At 43.2% G+C, this 17,945-nt stretch overlaps 2 protein-coding genes and 1 long non-coding RNA gene across 8 annotated transcripts in view; 1 reads left to right on the top strand and 2 right to left on the bottom strand.

Annotated features, from left to right (window-relative positions):
• SECISBP2 (SECIS binding protein 2) overlaps positions 1 to 2,479 on the bottom strand; it is a 29,514-nt gene extending 27,035 nt beyond the window's left edge. For 4 of the 5 annotated variants that reach the window (XM_081151637.1, XM_081151638.1, XM_081151639.1 and 1 more), the window contains exons 1-2: positions 2,344 to 2,479; positions 1,073 to 1,218 (exon numbers count right to left, since the gene is read on the bottom strand). In XM_081151637.1, the coding sequence (XP_081007763.1) occupies positions 1,073 to 1,218; positions 2,344 to 2,376 (179 nt within the window). In that variant the 5' untranslated portion in view covers positions 2,377 to 2,479. The remainder of the gene's footprint in view (positions 1 to 1,072; positions 1,219 to 2,343) is intronic. The other variant, XM_081151641.1, reaches the window with a different exon arrangement.
• A 1,593-nt stretch (positions 2,480 to 4,072) lies between these two features.
• Positions 4,073 to 9,623, bottom strand: CKS2 (CDC28 protein kinase regulatory subunit 2). The gene is made up of 3 exons (XM_081152023.1): positions 9,415 to 9,623; positions 5,676 to 5,803; positions 4,073 to 4,406 (listed from the first exon to the last, which is right to left on the bottom strand). Exons 1-3 carry the CDS (start codon positions 9,471 to 9,473, stop codon positions 4,354 to 4,356), a joined length of 240 nt encoding a protein of 79 aa, XP_081008149.1. The 5' UTR covers positions 9,474 to 9,623; the 3' UTR covers positions 4,073 to 4,353.
• Positions 9,624 to 9,928: 305 nt separating this feature from the next.
• On the top strand, positions 9,929 to 17,212 carry LOC308563831. 2 transcript variants are annotated; one of them, XR_013999852.1, is made up of 3 exons: positions 9,929 to 10,035; positions 11,611 to 13,695; positions 16,336 to 17,212. It is a non-coding gene; the product is annotated as an uncharacterized lncRNA (long non-coding RNA). The 2 variants fall into 2 exon arrangements; XR_013999853.1 differs by having other exon boundaries at positions 9,986 to 10,224.
• The last annotated feature ends 733 nt before the right edge of the window (positions 17,213 to 17,945 follow it).

The following is a 17,945-nucleotide window of genomic DNA, read 5'->3' as shown; positions in this document are numbered from 1 at the left end:
ATTTTGATGAAATCTGACCAGAGCAATGCACTTCTTAACCTACATTAGAATTGACCAGACACTCCATTCTCAACTGTGTCAAGTCTCCCCATTTCATCCCCACTTTAAAAGTCTCTTACTCTTCCTAACCTTGCCCCTTTGATTTCATGTCTCCTTTGTCCCTAACTGTTTTCTTGCCAGTCAGGAATATTGTCAGACAATCTTTTCCTTGGTTATAAACAATTAAAAAACTAAATCAAAACTAAAAAGGATAAGGGGTTAAGAAACATAATTTTAAATTAAGTGCTGCACAACCTTGAGCCTCTGATTAGCCACGGTTCAAGTTACATTGCTTTAGCTATATGAATGTTTTCCACCTTTACTTTGAGTTACTAAAATCCCACCCAGTAGATGGCTTAGTGTCATCACTGAGATGTAGTTTGTATTTTATTATGAACCACCCAAGGTAGGAAACAACTCAAATGAGACCCATGCCAACGTCCCTTTTACAAACGATGCAATTACAGTGGAAAACTTGGGTATTCCTACCTGAGACCTTCAGCAAACACAGGCAGGTCTTCAACTTTCGTCAAAAAATACAACTTTTAACATTTCCTAAACACACACCAGACAACTCAATGATTTTCTTATTCATCCCAATTTTCATTCTTGCAGATGTAATTCTAGAATTTATATGAAGTATAAACTATTTTCAATCACACCATGCAGGTGTGGAAAAAGAAAAAAAAGAGAAATGAGTTTGATGTATATCAAAGAAACATAAAGACAAGGATTCTTACACAGCAAAAAGATGATTCATGCCTTAAAAATACAGTGCAATGCAATCTACACACTTTCTTTACCCAAAACATCTGCGTGAGTAAAGAGACAAAAGGCCAGCTGAAGCTTCAGTTTCTGTGGCAGGACACACTTAAGTTGTGCTACCAGCTCAGACCCTTCTTGGTGAAGGGTCATCTTCTTTAACACACTGAGAACTTCAATGTGTTAGCTACAGCATATTTTAAAGCTAATCACCATTAAAGCCAAGAAACAAAGTCCTCAGGTAAGGCGAGGCATTTATAAGAATACATACTCAGGCACTGGCAGTTCCTGGACACAGGGGTAGTAGGTGGCCGCACAGCCAGGAAACAGGTGTGTTTCTGAAGACTCTAACCATGCCACACTGAGCCCAGCAAATTTGGGCACAAACGGTTTGACATCTGCTGACAACTTGATGCCCTGAGGGGAAAAAAGGATGTTTTAGCTATGTACCTTATACAATCAACCAAATGTAAATAAACAAAACACCCAGAGTGGCTGGGTTCTAGCAGCGCCTGGAAATGCTAATCCCAGCGCTGCTGTTCAGATATCTCTGCCTACTAAAGACAAGCCATTTGCCAACAATTTCTCCCCCAATGCTTTAAAAAAAACAAACTTATTTTTTAAATCCTCACCCAAGGACATGCTTATTGATTTTAGAGCGAAGGGAAGGAAGGAGGGGAAAGGAGAGAGAAGTCGATGTGGAAGAGCTTCGGCGGCGCCCCGCCCCGCGGCCCGGGATGGAACCTGCAGGTGGGCATGTGCCCCGCCGCCCGGGAGTCCAACCGCAGGCCTTCCGCGTCCGGGGCAGCGCCCCCGGCCAGGGCCCACTGCTCTAACTAGAAAAACCGGTCTACCAAATATCAAGGGCGAAAAACAAGGATACCAAGTAAAGCGGATGTAAAATCCAACCCAGATCACACAGTAGGACCACAACGGACGTTGCCTCCGCTTGACCTCGGAACAGGGGTAGTCACCTCTGGGCGCAGCTCGGGAGCGCGAGCGCCGGGCGGGCGGTGACGCACCCGCGGACCCTCCCCCGCGGCGCGCAGAACACGCCGCGGAGGTTTATTTCCATCGAATTTCTAAACAAGTTACACAAACCCTTGGATTTCACTCAGTGAACCACTAAGAGTTGTTCTGCGGATAAGCAAAAGTTTTGCGGGGAAAATCTATCGCCACTGGAACATGCAAGTGAAACGCTGGACTTTGGCTCTCGGGCCGAGACGGACTTTCACTGGCCACTCGGCGGCGCGTCCGGGTCGTCCGGAAGCCGCACCACCGGCCGCCGGGCTCCACTGGCGGTCGTGCTGCGCACCTCGCGCGGAGACGCCGTTTCAAAACCACGCGAGCCGGGGCGCCTCGAACAAGCCCCTCCGGGAGCGGGCGGGAGCCGGCGGCGGCGCAGCCCCTCCGCGGCCTCGGCGGGGTCCCGCCGCGCCCTTCCCCACCCCGGGCGGCCGCGGAGTGTGGCGACGGCGCTGGGGAGCCGGCCGCCAGTCCCCGCGTCCCGCGCCGCCCACATCCCAGGGGCGCCGGCCTCACCTCGCCCGGCTCCCGCGGCCCCTCCGACGCCATGGCCCGCGGCTGACAGGGGGCCCGGCCGGGAGGCCAGCGGCCGCCCCGTAGGCTCGCTGAACCTGCGCCGAGCGCTCCCCCACCCCTTTCCAACCTCCAGGCGGACGCCAGGAAGTGCGTCACAGAAACGCGCCCCGGCCAGCCCTGCTTCCGGCGGGAATGCCTGCTCAAGCCCCTACGCGGAGGTGGCGGGCTCCGCGCGAGCCGCAGTCCGCCAAGATCCCGGGGGGCGCTCGGGGTGTGGCTGGGCCAGACCCGGCTGAGGAATCCACGCTGGTGGGAGGCACCTGGCGCGGGGCGGTGACGTGAGGGGATTGGGACTAGGGGAGGCGCATCCACGTAGTCCTACAGACCTAGGAAACCAGTAAGGCACGGTGTCAAGTCCAGGAACTTAAAGCACTTTGGAAGTAACCACAGAAAAGAATTTGAAAAGCGCTCCATTCTTTCCAACAGTTACCATTTTTTAAAGTGCTGGAAAAGGTAGGTGAGTAGTAGTCTGGTTCACGTGGGAGGACAGTGCCATCCAAAGGGAAGCTTAGGTAGGGGTAAGAAGACTCTGGGCCACGGGCACGCGGGGGTGGAGGTGGCTGCGGAGTGGGGGCCTCGGGGCGGAGACCAGGAGGAACTTGGTTTGCACCACAGCTAGGAGGAAGCTGCAGGCATTAGATTTAAGGCTTGCCCAGTGTATGCTGTTTGACCCTTAGAGTTGATTAGGTTCAAAATCATAGGCTAAAGGTTAATGCTAGGAAACCTGTGCCTTGCACTGAGAGGGGTTGAGTGACTACCAGGTATTTCAAGCAGGAAAAACGCAGGTAGCTCGTTCTTAAGGTGGGCCCCACAGGTTAAACATGCCTGGACACACCCAAACCTCCAGTCTGGAAAGGCCTAGGGTTTGGCAGTAGTCATCAATGCTGGAGGTTGGGGAGGGGGACGTCTCCACAGCCTGTGCCTATTCTTTGGTCTGCCCTAAATGAAATGTTTACTTAGTAATTCTGGCATCTTCCTTTTGGCTTGCTAACCCTAGACCTCTATTGGATGGTTCCCTGGGAGTGAAAGTTCTAGGCCGCTTCCCTATTTACTGTGCTCATTATGTGTAAAAGCACCCCCTTGCCAGAGACATAGAGGACCACCGAACTTAGGTGTTAGGTTTACCTTAAGCTCATTTCAAAGGATTCTCCAGCATACCAATGAAGATAGACTGTTTGCATCTTTAAAATGTCCCTAGCAGCAAAAAAGGCAATTTACAGACAAAATATATAGGACATGAAGGTGGGGTGTTTTTGTTTTTCCAGTGCTCCTGAATGCTGTGATATTTTGTAGGAAACACCCCCAGGGGCATTGGAGAAAGGGAGAAACAGGATTAAATAGTTTCTCCCAAGGCGACTAGATGTGGCAGTTCTTAAGTGGAAGCAACCCGGAGAGTATTAAGTTCGGCGTTTTTCTGTTCAAGTGGAGATTCTAGACAATTCTCTATGAACTAAACTAATAATTAGAGCTATAAAACCAGCTTTAGCTCTAGTAAATTTATCCCTGTTTCTTGGTTTCTTTGTAAGTAAATTAAATGGCACCCTCGTCACACCAAGCTATTTGAAACCCACTTAAAGTAAATTTCCTAAGGACTAAAATCGTAAAACTGAAACCATCCAACCTCTACTCATGAATTAACCTTAAAATAAACAATAATTTCACACAGTGATAAATGCAACATACAAACTTTATTTAACAAAAATAACAGGTAAAGTCAAACAGGCACTTATATTAAGAGGAAAAGTAACTAGAAGAAATTTTACCTTAAACACCTTACAGTAACCTACTTGCAGTTGCATTTAACTGAGCTCTGTTGCTGTGAAGAATACAGCTCATGCACAGGTTTGGATGAATGATTTGTACATTTTTCAAGTATTCACTGAATACTACCTTATATACACATATACATTAAATTTGAAAAAGATTTAATTGACGATCCCCAGATATACTTCATTTTTGTTGATCTTTTGGAAGAGGTCGTCTAAAGAGAAGAATATGTGGTTCTGTGAAAAGAAAATGTTTTAAACCATTTTAATATAACATGGTTAATTTTCACTCAAACAAAATTCAAAGAATTCTCAACTGAACCAAAATTGTAACAAATCTATGGTCAATTAAAGTTACGTATTGAGGTATCTGAAATGAATTTTACTTCAAAGTCACTGTCCACAGTAAACAGAAGAAAACAACCTGACAATGAGAGTATTTCCCCACTATTTTAGTTTTACCACCCTGGAGAAAAGGGATGGTAAATAGAGACATTCCTTTGGGGAGAATGGTTTCTACCTTTAGAACCTCAATTCCAGTGAAAAATAAAGAGACAAGTTATCTCTTGGGGCAAAGACACCTAATACACACCTCATTCAAAACCACCAGCTTATAAATCTGCAGGTCCCAAGGATCCACTGGGGGGGGGGGGCGGGGGGCAGAGGCAGGAATCTACAATTAAGTTCAACTGCTTTTGTATTACCTGGAGAATCATCTCTTGAACTCTAACATGATTACATGTGTAAATCCCAAGACAGTTGCCAGTCTTAAAAAGTTTTTGATGCTGCTTTTCTTTAACACAAGTGGAAAGCAAAATAGCTTTAGTTCCACCTAATGCAGCTTCTGCCGTACACCTTCAAATTTTGTTCAAAGCATTATAAATCCTTGAAGTTAGATTTATTGATTACCCGTAAGTAGAATTTAACCCCAGAGTTTTAGTTTAGTTTACTGTTTAGTATCTAGAAAACTCTGGTAAATACCACTTAACATAAGCACTCATAATGCACAACACATTAAGGCAGCACATTTGAGTTCAGTGGCTGTTATCTCATTTAATCTTAAATGTGGTTGACACCAATTAACCTTTAAGAGAAGGCTAAAGGAAAAGACAAAGCACTTTAAATACACTGCATACATTTCTATACATAAAACTTAAGTTGTCTTAAAGTTCTTCGTTTTCAAAGAAGGGATACCATAATTCTAAATATATTTATGGTAAAATACTTTTAAGATATTATTAACAATGACAAATTGAAAAATAGAACAGGCTATTTTTTTGACTCGATATTTTTTTGCATGGGAGAAAAATGCATTGGTTTTACTTGTGTGGTATTTTACTTACTATAAAATTGGAACCCTCTCTAGGGAGGAAAAGAAATTCAAAAATAGTGAAACTTATCAGTTACTTTAGGATATCTCTGAATGTCAGTATTACTTTAAAAAAAACTCAACACACCTGCTACTATTTTAATTCAGTTAATGCTTTCCCAAATAGCAAAACTTACCTGGCTCATGAATCATGTAATGAACCCAGCCTAGACTCTGTTGGACACCAAGTCTCCTCCACTCCTCTTCTGACATCAGATGGGTTTTGGGTACTTGTTTGGAAAGTTCTCTGGGTAACATGACATGCCTGTGAAAGACATAACCAACTATTAGTGTTCTGTGTGTAAATATGCGTTTTCTAGTTACTATCTTTACACATGCATCTTTAAGATACTTAAAATTTGTGGGTTTTTTTGTCCTCAAAGTTCTTTAAAGCAATTGCCATATTACATGAATTGGTGTCTCTCTTGAGTACAATCTCCACTACCTTTAATTCTGATTTTCAATGGCCTATGTTCAAATTAGGGAGGTAAAAATATGCAATCCAAACCCAGAAAGCATTTTATTTAGGATTAATTGTTTTCCTAACAGAGGTTTTGCTAGTTGTCTGAATGTTCTTCAGGAATAGGACCCCCAAAACTAAGTTGGACACACAATTATCCAAAAAGCACCCAGACTTCCCTGCAGCTACCTTTGATCATGTGACTAAAACCTAGGCAATAGTACATAAGCAGAAAATAGGTAATTTATGGAAAGTGTCCTCAAAAGTAAAGAACATGCCCAATTCTTTTTCTCCTCCTCGTTGATTGGGAAGCAGATTGACCTGATCAGGGAGCTAGATAAGCTAAGACCACAGATGCTGTTGTAAATAGAGGATGGTCCCTGATTGGAGATGTCACCTGAGCCTCATGTAGCCTTTTATATAAAGAGAAAAATCTCATTTGTTAACAATTAATTTGGGTTCCCTATTACTGAACATTGTAGATTTGTAGTAGATACAAATCCTTGTATACTCCCGAAGTTGCTTTATATTTTGTTCAGAATCAAAAGCAAAAAAGCCGCTAATAACACATACACATGTATCTGCAACCTTCGGTTTTCCAGTAAGTTACTGACCTATACACAAAACTTGTTTTTGTTGTATTTTTTTGAAGGCATTCAATATTCTTCAATGTCAAAACACATGAATGCATATAATTATAGCTTTGTTAAATTCTTAAACATTAATCTGTCACCCCCCCCTTCTCATTTAATTACAAAAGAAAGATCTTTATAAAAATCACAGTTCCCAGCCCCATTCTACCATTTCCAGTTAGGAGTATTAGTTTTATAGTGATCCATAACCACCAACCAAATTTTTTGACCAGTATAGGATTTCTATACCTGTGAATCACTGGCTGGGGGTGAGAAAGGGACAATCTGGTTACTTCCTGGCACTCAGGAAAAGTGAACCAACAACCCATCATAAGACTAATCTGTCATCAACCTAGTCTGTGGCTGGTTAGTTAAGTACCAATTTCATATTATTTGCAGAATGAAGGTGACCCGTAGAACAATTCTATGTTGCTAGATTGCCATGAGGCCAAGTCAAATTATGCTTACTATCATAGTTGGTTAAAATTTCACCAACGCCCGTGAACTACATGGTGATTCTTAATACTTACCAGCTACCTCATTCATTCTTGAAATGCTGCTCTAACATCTACTGTAAGGTTCTACAAATAACCTGTTACCTCATTTTACATATTGATGAGTCTCAAAGAGAAATGTAGTGCTAACTAGATTTGTACTCTTACTAAGTATGCCTGCATAAATGTACCAACATGTTATTTAGATAGAAGTCACAACCCCTACCTTTTCCAGAAACTATGTAAATAGGTTCACACATCAAGGTGTTTGATATAAAGGAAAATTTATTAAGTAGCCTCAAGCTCACAAGGAAATTCCACTGCATGGAGATAGTCTTCTAACTATGTGTAAGAAAAATTATTTCCAAAACTCAATGTTTACTTCAGTACTATGAGCTTCTCATGGAGGGGAGGAAGTAAAAACAATTATAAGCAACAAAGGAGCTACAAGATGCAATTAGCAGTTGTGGACAGGATTTAAAAGATACCAATATACAGCATTTATAAATTTAAAGCCATACAATCCTATAATACTCATTCCAGATGTTATTTAACGGAACTAAGTCTTGCAATTCATTTATAAAAGAACCTAAGCTTAAGTAAAAGGAATAGGAAATTAAATTTGCATTTACAAAGATACAGATAATTGCATACTGGCAAAAATAAACACTTCTGAAATTCACATTGCATGCTGCACCACTATATACAAACCTTCCTAGAATCTCACCTCAGTGATTTTTTTTTTATGAATTATTGATTTGACTTTAGAAGTATCTCTGAAGATTAATCACTGTTCTGTTCCTATAAAGACAAGTGGCTTAAGAAAGACAATCATCTTTAATTAATAATGGTTTAGAAAAGATCACTTTAAATATGACAGGATTTTCTTGTATACACTAACACACACAAACCACTAAGTAAATTCGGCTAAAATTTAGCACAGTCTAGTTACTTAGTGCTCATCAGTGACTGTTGGTTTATTGAAATTAAAAAATGAAACTACTGCCAGAAGACCTGAAAGGTGTATTAATTTACTTGGAGCCATGTTTCAGAATTAATTATTTTCCCAGATTTTAGAGAGGTAATATGGTTTACATTCTATCCATTATTTTCTATCCCCAGCTGGGCTCTTGGTCAACACATAACAACATTACGCCATCATATTACAGGATTGGGGCTGTGTAATAATGTAGTTACTGTGTAAAAATAAGATGATCCACTTCAAATTTATATCCAGGGGAAAAAAATTTTCTGGTTGGAATATGAAACAATGCAGGTATTACTAATCTCTAAAACCCTCAGTTTTTCTTCTAAGAATATATATTTCCAAGGAGAAATAGAGAGATGCGCCAAGCACAACGTCCTTTCTTGCTCAAGTGCACTGTTAGACTTGGAAGGGCAGCAGACACGGTGGCTCCTGGGCCCCCGAACGCGGCTTCCCAGTGACCGCCGGAGGACAGGGCCGAGCGGGCCCGGAAGCCACGCCCCCCGGAAGTCTCCCGCGGACAATAAGACCAACGACTGACCGGCTGCTTCCCTCCCACAATACCGGTTGCTAATTTTACAGATCAGTTTTAGCAACTACGTTCTGGTGCATCACACCAGAACTCAGAAACCAAAAACTCCTCAAAGTCAAGATTATCTGGCCAGTACACACCAGCAGGAAAAGTGCCCAATGTCCACTCGAGTTCTCAATTTAGTCTTAAAAGGAAACCCCTTTAAATAATGCCCTCGGTCATCATGGTTACCGTACAAAAGTTTACGTAGGTCACCCAATAAACACTTTTAAACCCCAATCAATATGCCAAGTTTTCGGGGGTTCCCCCTCAAGGTCATTTTCAGTATCACTAACTTCAAAAGCTTAAAAAAAAAAAAAAGTGTTATGTTAACAAACCAAAATTACCCTTCCACCCTCCAGCCCAAAGTGGCTGGCCGAGGGAAACGGCAGTAAGAACGCCAACTAGCTCCTCAGTCTCGGGGACGGGCACCCAGGGAGGAGTCGCTGCGGCCGCGGGCTTTCGGCCCCGGCCAGCCGCTGCCCTTTCGCCCGCACCCTTCAAGGCAGCAGCTTAATACCAGACGCGGCCCCAGCCCCATCCCCGCCCCTGCCTCCACCTTCTCACAGACGGAACAAAGAACGGAGACCTGTCCGGTCCTGCACAGGCGAGAGCGAAGCGCTCCGACCCCGACCGGCCCACTCCGAGTCCCGGCGGCCGCCCTCCCCCGACTTCCGGCCCAGCCGAACCCCGGCCGCCCCCCGCTGAGGGAGCCCGCAGGCCCGCCCGCTCACCGGTACTCGTAGTGCTCGTCGAAGTATTTGTCGGAGTAGTAGATCTGCTTGTGGGCCATCCTGCCAGCAGGTGAGCGGCGCGGAGAAGCGACGGCGCGGGCAGAGCGGGCGCAGCGAACCAACCGTCCACGTCCGGCCAAGCAAACGACTCGACTGCGACCAACCGACCGCAAGCAGAACGCTCTCGATTTGAATCCGACAGCCCTCCCCTGATTGGAAGGAGACGCCGGCCAATCACCTTTAGCGCAAAATGCGGTAAGGCGGGGCCGCCTGCCGACCTATCGTGACCACTCCTCCGCGACGTTCACTCCCAAGATCAGCCATTCAGAGGCCTGTTGCGAGGTTGGCAGAGGGAAGAAGTGGGTGATTGGCATGGCGTGAAGGCGGGGAGCTCCCTGACGTCAGGGGAGTGAAATGGCGGGGCGGAGCCGGGGACGTTAGGGGCCGCAGAGCGCGTGCGTAGGGGTTGAGAAGGTTCGAGGTCTGCAGAGCCGTTGGGCGACGGACCTGCGGCGCGGGTGAGATATCGCGGGGTTTGGCGAGGCGGGGCGGGGCTGCTCGCGGAGCGGTCGCTGTGGGCTGGCGCGGGGCCGGCGCACCTGGCCGCGGGGCGCGCCCCAGGTCTCTGGGAGGTGGGGAGGGGAAGGGTCGCGTCGGACGGGGGAACGCAGGTTTGGGAAGGGTGAGGGACGAGGTCGGGGTGCGGGAGTAGGGGCGCGGGGAAGCCAAGGCCGCGCCGCGCGGAACGTTTCGGAAGCCAGCCGAGGTGCTGCGAGCGGCGAGGCGGGGGTCTCGGAGCGCGGCCCGTGGGTACGCGTGTATGGGCGTGCTTTTCCCTATGGAGAAACTTAAAAAGTTTCCTAAAATAATAACGCTCACTGCCGGACAATGGGATTAAAAGTGGATTTTCTTAAAGCTTCTTTTGGGTCTTAGTATTGAAACCCTAAAAGTTGCTGGAAGAAAAAAAAAAAAGCTGAGGTATAGTGGTTCTTTTTAGGTGACAAAAGTGGTCATTTTAGTATTTTTCACATTTCCCGAAATGACTGTTACTTTTGTAGTAACGAGTGTGACTCGGGCCCGTCCGCAGAGCGCAGGCGAGCGCTGGCTGGGCCCCCACCGCGGGCCTCCCGTCCGTCTTCTCCCCTGGCTTCCTGAGCCCCCTGCCCCTGGCCCGCTCTCCCCACCCCTCTCCCTCCTCAGCGCCCTTGCGTTTTCCAGCCGCCTCCTGGACTTGGCTGCAGGCTTGCTGGGCTTTTGTCTGCCCCCGCACAGGGGCTGTTGCGTGTAAACCGGGGGAGAGGGCATGTCCCTTGCCCACCACTGTGTACCCAGAATATAGCAGAGTCCCTTGCGTGATGAGCATAATTAGGAGTAATGTATACCTAAACAGTGGGGCGTGCTTATGTCCTGTGATGGTAAAGATGTGAATAAACTGTTAAGGGAGAAGATTAAAGGAATCACTAACTTTTAGATAGAAGCTGGGAAAGAAAAGCTTCCTAGGAGATGTATTTTTACAGAGGTGTATTGTGGAACAAATCAAACACAGAAAAGTAAAGTAGTAGGACCAAATCTCTGTGTAACAATTACTCAGTTCAGCTGTAAATGTTTTGCCTATCTTGTTTCATCTCTTTCTCTCTTTTTTGCTAGAATATCTTTAAAGAGATCCCAAATATAATGCCATTTTACTCCAAGATGGTACTTTGTGTCTATCTCTGTCCTTACGGTGTACATCTCAATTTTTAAAAAATATTTAGCACCATGTCATTACAGTTTTAATTACTCATTATTCTGACACCTGTTTTAGATTTGAGTCGCTGAACACAGATGCCTTTTTGTGGTTGGTTGGTTTGGATCCACATCCAAACTTGGGCCTACACACTGAATTTGTTTTTTGTTTTTTTTGTCTCTTAGTCTAAACAATCCCCCCTGACAGCACCTTTTCAAATAAGGATTTATCAGAGAAACCAGGTCATTTTTGCCTGTGGAACATTCCACAATCTATATTTGAGTAACTGCTTTCTTATGTAATTTACTTCGTTTTTCCTATAATCTGGTATTTAGATCTAGGTTAATATAACAACAGTTTGTCCAAATCCATTTAGCAACTAAGTGACACTCAGATTTGAGCCCAAACAGTCCTGACTCCAGAGTTAGGCCTCTTAACCTATTTTAACCTGCTGTCTCTTGTCTTTTCAGTAGAGAGATTGGCACTATGAAGGCGTGAGGAAATGTGGTACAGTGGTACTGTGGTTTTTGATCATCTCCATTGATGAACATTTTGGTTTTCGAACATGCCTCGGAAGTTGAACATGTGACATCGCTTCTGCTGAGTGCAAGGTCCTGAGGCCTAGCTGTCGGCTGTTGAGTCCTGAGCACCCATGCAACACAGAGGTGATATTTGGGCTTATTTGGTGACTGTATGCAATCAATCTGTGTTCGTGTCATCTCAGGGGCGCTTTGCCAATCACCCCTTGCTGTGAGTAATGGATAAAAGCTGCAAAGCCAAGAGAATCATTTATAGAACAATAGAGGTGAAGAAGGAAATTATTTCCAAACATGATAGTGGTGTCCGTGTATGTGATCTGGCAATGCAGTTTGGTATGGCCAAATCAACAGTTTGTACCATCTTAAAAAATAAAGAAGCCGTTAAAGGAGCCAATGTTGAAAGAGGTGTTAAAACACAAGACAAAGAACACAGACAATTGAAGAAGCGGAAAAATTGCTTTTCATATGGCTAAATGAAAAACAGTTGGCTGGTGACAGCACTTCTGAGCATGACTTGTGAAAAAAGCTTTACATTTGCATGCTGACCTCATCAAAAACACCCCTGGAACAAGTGCTGAGCGTGATATTTTCAAGGCAAGTAGAGGGTGGTTTGAAAAGTTTAAGAGAAGAAGTGTGCGTACACAGTATGGTGATACATGGTGAAGCTGCCAGTGCCAATAAAGAAGATGCTGACCAATTTGTTTTGGAATTTAAAGATTATGTAGAGGTAGAGGGTTTCCTTCCCCAACAAGTTTTCAATTGTGGTGAGACAGGCCTCTTTTGGAAGAAAATGCCAAATAGGATCTATGTAAGAAAGGAGGAGAAATCATTGCCAGGACACAATCCCATGAAAGGCTAACCCTTTTATTTTGTGGGAATGCAAGATTTTAAGTTGAAGCCTTTGCTAGTCTACCATTCTGAGAACCCCTGGGTATTTAAGAAAAACAATGTCATAAAAAGCAAGTTGCATGTAATGTGGAGGGCAAACAGCAAAGCTTGGGTAACCAGGCAATTTTCTATTGAGTGGGTTCATGAAATGTTCAGGCCAAGTGTAAAAAAATACCTCCAAGACAAAAATCTTCCAATGAAGTGCCTGCTTGTTATGGATAATGCTCCAGTTCACCTTCCAGGCTTGGAGGACGAGTTGATGGACGAGTTCAGTTTTATCAATGTAAACCTTTTGCCCCCCCAACACAACTCTACTCATCCAGCCCATGGACCAGCAGATCATATCTAATTTTAAGAAGTTTTACACCAAAGCACTGTTCCAAAGGTGCTTTGAGATGACCTCAGACACAGAGCTAACTTTCAGAGTTATGGAAGAATTATTTCAATATCCTACATTGCTTACATCTCATAGACAAAGCATGGAGGGATGTGTCTCACAGAACAATGAAGCCAGCATGGAAGAAATTGTGGCTATAAGCTGTCCCTGAGCGTGTATTTGAGGATGCTCCTGTTGTTGAGGATCTTGTGTCTCTGGGAAAGTCCATGGGCTTGGAAGTGAGTAGTGATGATGTAGAGGAATTAGTGGAGGACCACAAGACTAAACTCACCACAGAAGAACTTCCAAAAATTCTGATGGAGCAGCAACAGGTGGCAACTGAGAAAATGTCTTCAGAGGAGGAGGAGGGAAGATAAAGTGTTTCTATTGCACTGATCAAAGAAATGTGTGCAAAATGGATTGAAGTGCAAATTTTTGTTGAAAAATACCACCCTGATATAGCTGCTGTAAGTCATGCCACTAACACTTTCAATAATAATGTTTTGCCTCACTTTAGACAAATTTTAGAATGTTGGAAAAGCAAATGTCAATTGAAAAATTTTTAGTGAGGAAAAGATCCAGTGAGTCTGAACTATGTGTCCGTGTAAAAAATCAAGGGAAGGAATGGCAGGAGAGGAGTCACCTACAGTGATTCTGGAAGAGGGCTACAGAATACCTGAACAACAGTCACCTATTGTGATTATTGAAGGGGACCCCCCCCCCCATTCAAACCATGACTATCATCATTGCAGGTAAGAAAAAATTAACTTTCATTTTTATCACCTACAGTACTGTTTTTACATTGTGTTTATTCATTATTGCTTTTACAGTACAGAATATTTTTATTGCTTTCATTGTGTATCATTTTATGGGTCTGTGGTATCATTAAGTAGTAAGATTCATGTTAAATTGCTGTTTTAGGGGTTGATTTTAAAGGTCTGGGGTGGATTAATCCATTTTGCATTACATTCTGTGGAAAACAGGTACCACTGGTGTATGCAGAGAATGCTAAATAGATTTGGCTTAAAGTGCAGAGGTGTCATGGAAAGGAAGGTTGTGGGAAGTAAATCTGGGAGGATAGATGTGATAAAAGGAAAATGGCCCCCTAAAATGTCCATAGCCTAATCCCTGGAACATACAACAAATGTGTTACCTTACATGGCCAGGGAATTTTGCAGATGTGATTAAGTTAAGGATCTTGAGACAGGGAGATTATCCTGGATTATATGAGTGGACCCAATGGCATCACAAGGCTCAGAAGGGGGGCAGGAGGGTCAGAGAAGCAGCTGAAACAGTTGCTAAAGTCAGTGGTATGACCAGTGACCAAGGAATGGAGGCAGCCTCTAGAAGCTGGAAAAGGCAAGGAATGGATTATCCTCTAGAGTTTAGCTCTACCAACACCTTGATTTTAGCCTAGTAAACCCTATTTCAGACTTTTGACCTCAGGAACTGTCCTGTAATTTGTGTTGCTTTAAGTCTCTAAATTTGTGGTAATTTGTTAAATCAGCAGTAGGAAACTAGCATTGTGAATTGGGCCAGACTGGGACAGGATTTTTGGACTCCTTGCTAAGAAGGTTGGTCATTTTGATTACTGTAGGGCTAGTTAATGTTCTCAGCAAGGAAGTAGCACAATCAGATTAGATGGGACAAAGGTAATGAGAGGAAAGTGGAGGATGGGACTTGAAGGAATTGCCTTCACAGGGATTCCCTATTAGAAAGCTATTGCAGGCCCTGGCTGGTGTGGCTCAGTTGAGTGTCCTCCTGTGCACCCAAAGGTCTCCAGTTTCATTCTGGATCAGGGCACATACCCAGGTTGCCAATTCGATCCCTGGTTGGGATGGGTATGGGAGACTACCAATACATGTTTTTCTATCTCTAAAATCAATAAAAGCTTTTTTTTAAAGAAAGTTATTGCATTTGATAAGATGAGTTTGAGTAGGAAGGGACAGACCTGAAATTTCAAAGCTAGAACCAAGAGAAATGGGATTTCTGCTTCTTTTTTTTAAGTGGGTCTTTCAGAGAGGCCCTGTTTTTACGTTGAAATGGGAGTTCAGTTTTTGATTGATGTTTACATGATAAAAAGGCATGTGATAATTGGAGCATGTGGTAGCATGCTCTAGTTATCACAAATCTCCAACATGCACCTGGAACTTCTCTACCCCACTAACAGATTATTTGTTCAGTGACAAAGGTCAATGGTAAAAGTTGTCCCAGTTGGTCCATATTCACTCACCCAGCAAATACTTACTGAGTTCCAGTCAGTGTGCTAAGAAACCCTCACTGTTGGGGAGAGCATTGATTCTGCTGCTCCTAATAATATTACCTGTCTAGAAGGCACTTTAAAATTTGCATAAACTTTTTTCTTTGTCCCAACTCAACCTCCACATTAATCATGCAAAGTAGGCAGGGTGAATAAAAGAAGTTCAACTACAAAGCCCTCGACTAAAATTTCCCAATCTAAATAAAATTTAAAATATGTGTATTTATTTAAAACACCTTATTTATTATGTCAAGAGAAGAGACTTATAACTGAATTCTATGTGTAAGAAATATGACCAAGTATGTAATTTAAAATATGCATTTATCTCTTCCTACTAATATGGGCACAAGGTCATGAACTAATTCAGAACCAAGAACACAGATTGGTGCTTAAAGTTACGGCTCCAAATACTTAACTCCCCATCATATTTTGATTTTCTGCTAGTAATTATGCACAAGGAGAAACCAGATTGTGCATGCTATTTCAATGACCACACCCATTGTTAGTGTACTTTTTTTTTTTGGTTAATCCTCACCCAAGGATATTTTTTCCATTGATATTTAGAGAGAGCAGAAGGGAGGGGAGAGAGAGAGAAACATTGATGTGAGAGAGACACATCAATTAGCTGCCTCCGGCATGCGCCCCAAGAGAGGCTGGGGATCGAACCTGCAATCCTTCGCTGTAGGCTGATATTCTAACCACTGAACAACACGGCCAGGGCTGTTAGTGTTCTTTTGTATATAATTCTTAACTAAAAATTTTAATTCCTACCAAACTCATAACACTCTTCTAGTATGTTTTATCCAATTTGTGTTTGAAAATTACAGAAATAAAATTACTCGTGTTCTTACTAATTTAAAAGAAATTTACGTTATCAGAAGTAAGGTGCCTTCTTGCTTCTTACCCAACAACCCCATATCACAAATTTAGCCACTGATAACAATGTAGTGTGTTATACACAGACTTTTTCCTATACTCAACTCAGATGTATCAGTATCAGAAGTAGGGGTTCCTATGCATATTTACTTTATAAAATATTCTACAGTTTGCTATTTTACACTCCTTCTGGGACTCCAATGATGTGAATGGTCATTTTATAGCTCTTAGAGAGATCTTTGTGTTTTGTTCACAGGGTGTTCCAGCCCGGATAGGCGTGGCTCAGCAGTTGAGCATCAACCTAGGATCCAGGAGATCATGGTTCAATTCCCAGTCAGGGCACATGTCCAGGTTGTGGGCTTGATCCCCAGTCGAGGGCGTGCAGGAGGCAGCCGATCAATGACGACACTCTCATCATTGATGTTTCCATCTCTCTCTCTCCCCCTCTTTCCTCTCTCCAAAATCAATAAAAGATATATATATTTTTAAAAGGGTATTCCAGAATGTCTCTTTATGCCTATACTGGACATTCCTGGTCTCTTGTTGGTTCTTGTAAATGTGGAAGTACCATAGGGCTTAGTCCTCAGACTGCTTCTCCTTTTAGGTCTGTCAGTTTTTGCGTCATGGAGTCATGGATTTTGGAGCTCTGTTATTTGGTGTATTTAAGAATGCTATGTCTTCTTGGTGAATAGACCATTTTATCATTATGAAATGTCCTTCTTTGTCCTGGTAATGTTCTTTGCTCTGAAGTCTGATATTAATATAGCCATTCCACCTTTCTTTTGATAAGGGTTTGTGTCCTATAGCTTTTTCCATTCTTTTACCTTTAACCTACCCATATCATTATATTTGAAGTGAATTTCTTGTAGGCACCATCTAGTTAGGTAAGTTTTTTATCCATTTTTCTAATCTTTATCTTTTAATTGGTGGTTAAGACCATTTACACTTAATGTAATTATTGATGTTGGGCTTTACTAAAGTCTGCCGTTTTATTACTTGTTCTTGCTCCATCTCTGTTTTTACTTCATGTGCTGCCCTTTACTGTCTTCCTGCACTGGCTCAAGAAGTCAGAAGACTGATGAGTCCTATGTCTATTAAATTGAAGCAGTAATTAAAGTATTCTTCTGAAGAGTTTTACCAGGCTTTCAAGTTTTACAAAGAGTTTATTAATGCAAGAATAATGTTGATTAAAAAAAAAGAGTTGGTTCCAACCCATGGTGTGCAGCTAGTACAGTCACACAGGACCCTGCACTTGGGACTTAATGCTCTGCTCTGATGTCTGGTAATTCTTAATAGTTTTATCTTTAAATTTGTGTTTTGTAAGCAAAGTCTGAGGGTTGGGAGCCTCAGTTCACATGTAGCCCTGCCTCCCACTTTCCCCAGGTGGGTTCTCAGGCAACCCTCCATTCCTGCCTGGCCCAGTCTGCCCTTCACCCTTCTCCCTACACCCCACCTTTGCCACCATTGGGGATCTGGGTATGGGGAGGGTTGGCATTACCCCCCACAGAACTAAAAAAAAAAGAAGCCTAAAATAAGGCTGTAGTGTTGATTTTAGACTCAAAATGACTAGAAAAGCTTCATATTAAGGGGGATTTTTTAAATCTAAAGAGAAAACAAAATACATTAAATGCTTTCAAAGGCCCCTGCTTCTATTGCAATATGCCAGCTTACTGAAAGAGCCTATTTGTCCCCCCTATATTGTATGAGAAAAAAAACCATGTGGTCCTGTCACAAATGTTCCACATGCCACAGAGGAGGAAAAGAGCTGTGGTTTATTCACCAACTCATCCTGTTAGACAAGAATGTTTCGAAAGCCAAGTAAGGACCATAGAACACAGGAAAGTTCATGTCCCCTTTCATTCAAAC

The sequence above is a fragment of the Miniopterus schreibersii genome (genome assembly GCF_964146895.1).
Source record: "Miniopterus schreibersii genome assembly, chromosome: 11".
In the NCBI taxonomy this organism is placed as follows: Eukaryota; Metazoa; Chordata; class Mammalia; order Chiroptera; family Miniopteridae; genus Miniopterus; species Miniopterus schreibersii.
The sequence above is the reverse complement of the archived record's forward strand: the minus strand, read 5'-3'. Positions and strand labels throughout refer to the sequence as shown.

What these genes read in the sequence shown, in the direction of transcription:
- CKS2 (XM_081152023.1), bottom strand. Translation starts at nt 9,473, where the DNA reads ATGGCCCACAAGCAGATCTACTACTCCGACAAATACTTCGACGAGCAC. An exon ending in GACGAGCACTACGAGTACCG is followed by an intron (nt 5,804 to 9,414) that starts GTGAGCGGGCGG and finishes TGTCTTTCACAG; the next exon opens with GCATGTCATGTTACCCAGAG. An exon ending in TTACATGATTCATGAGCCAG is followed by an intron (nt 4,407 to 5,675) that starts GTAAGTTTTGCT and finishes TTCTTTTCACAG; the next exon opens with AACCACATATTCTTCTCTTT.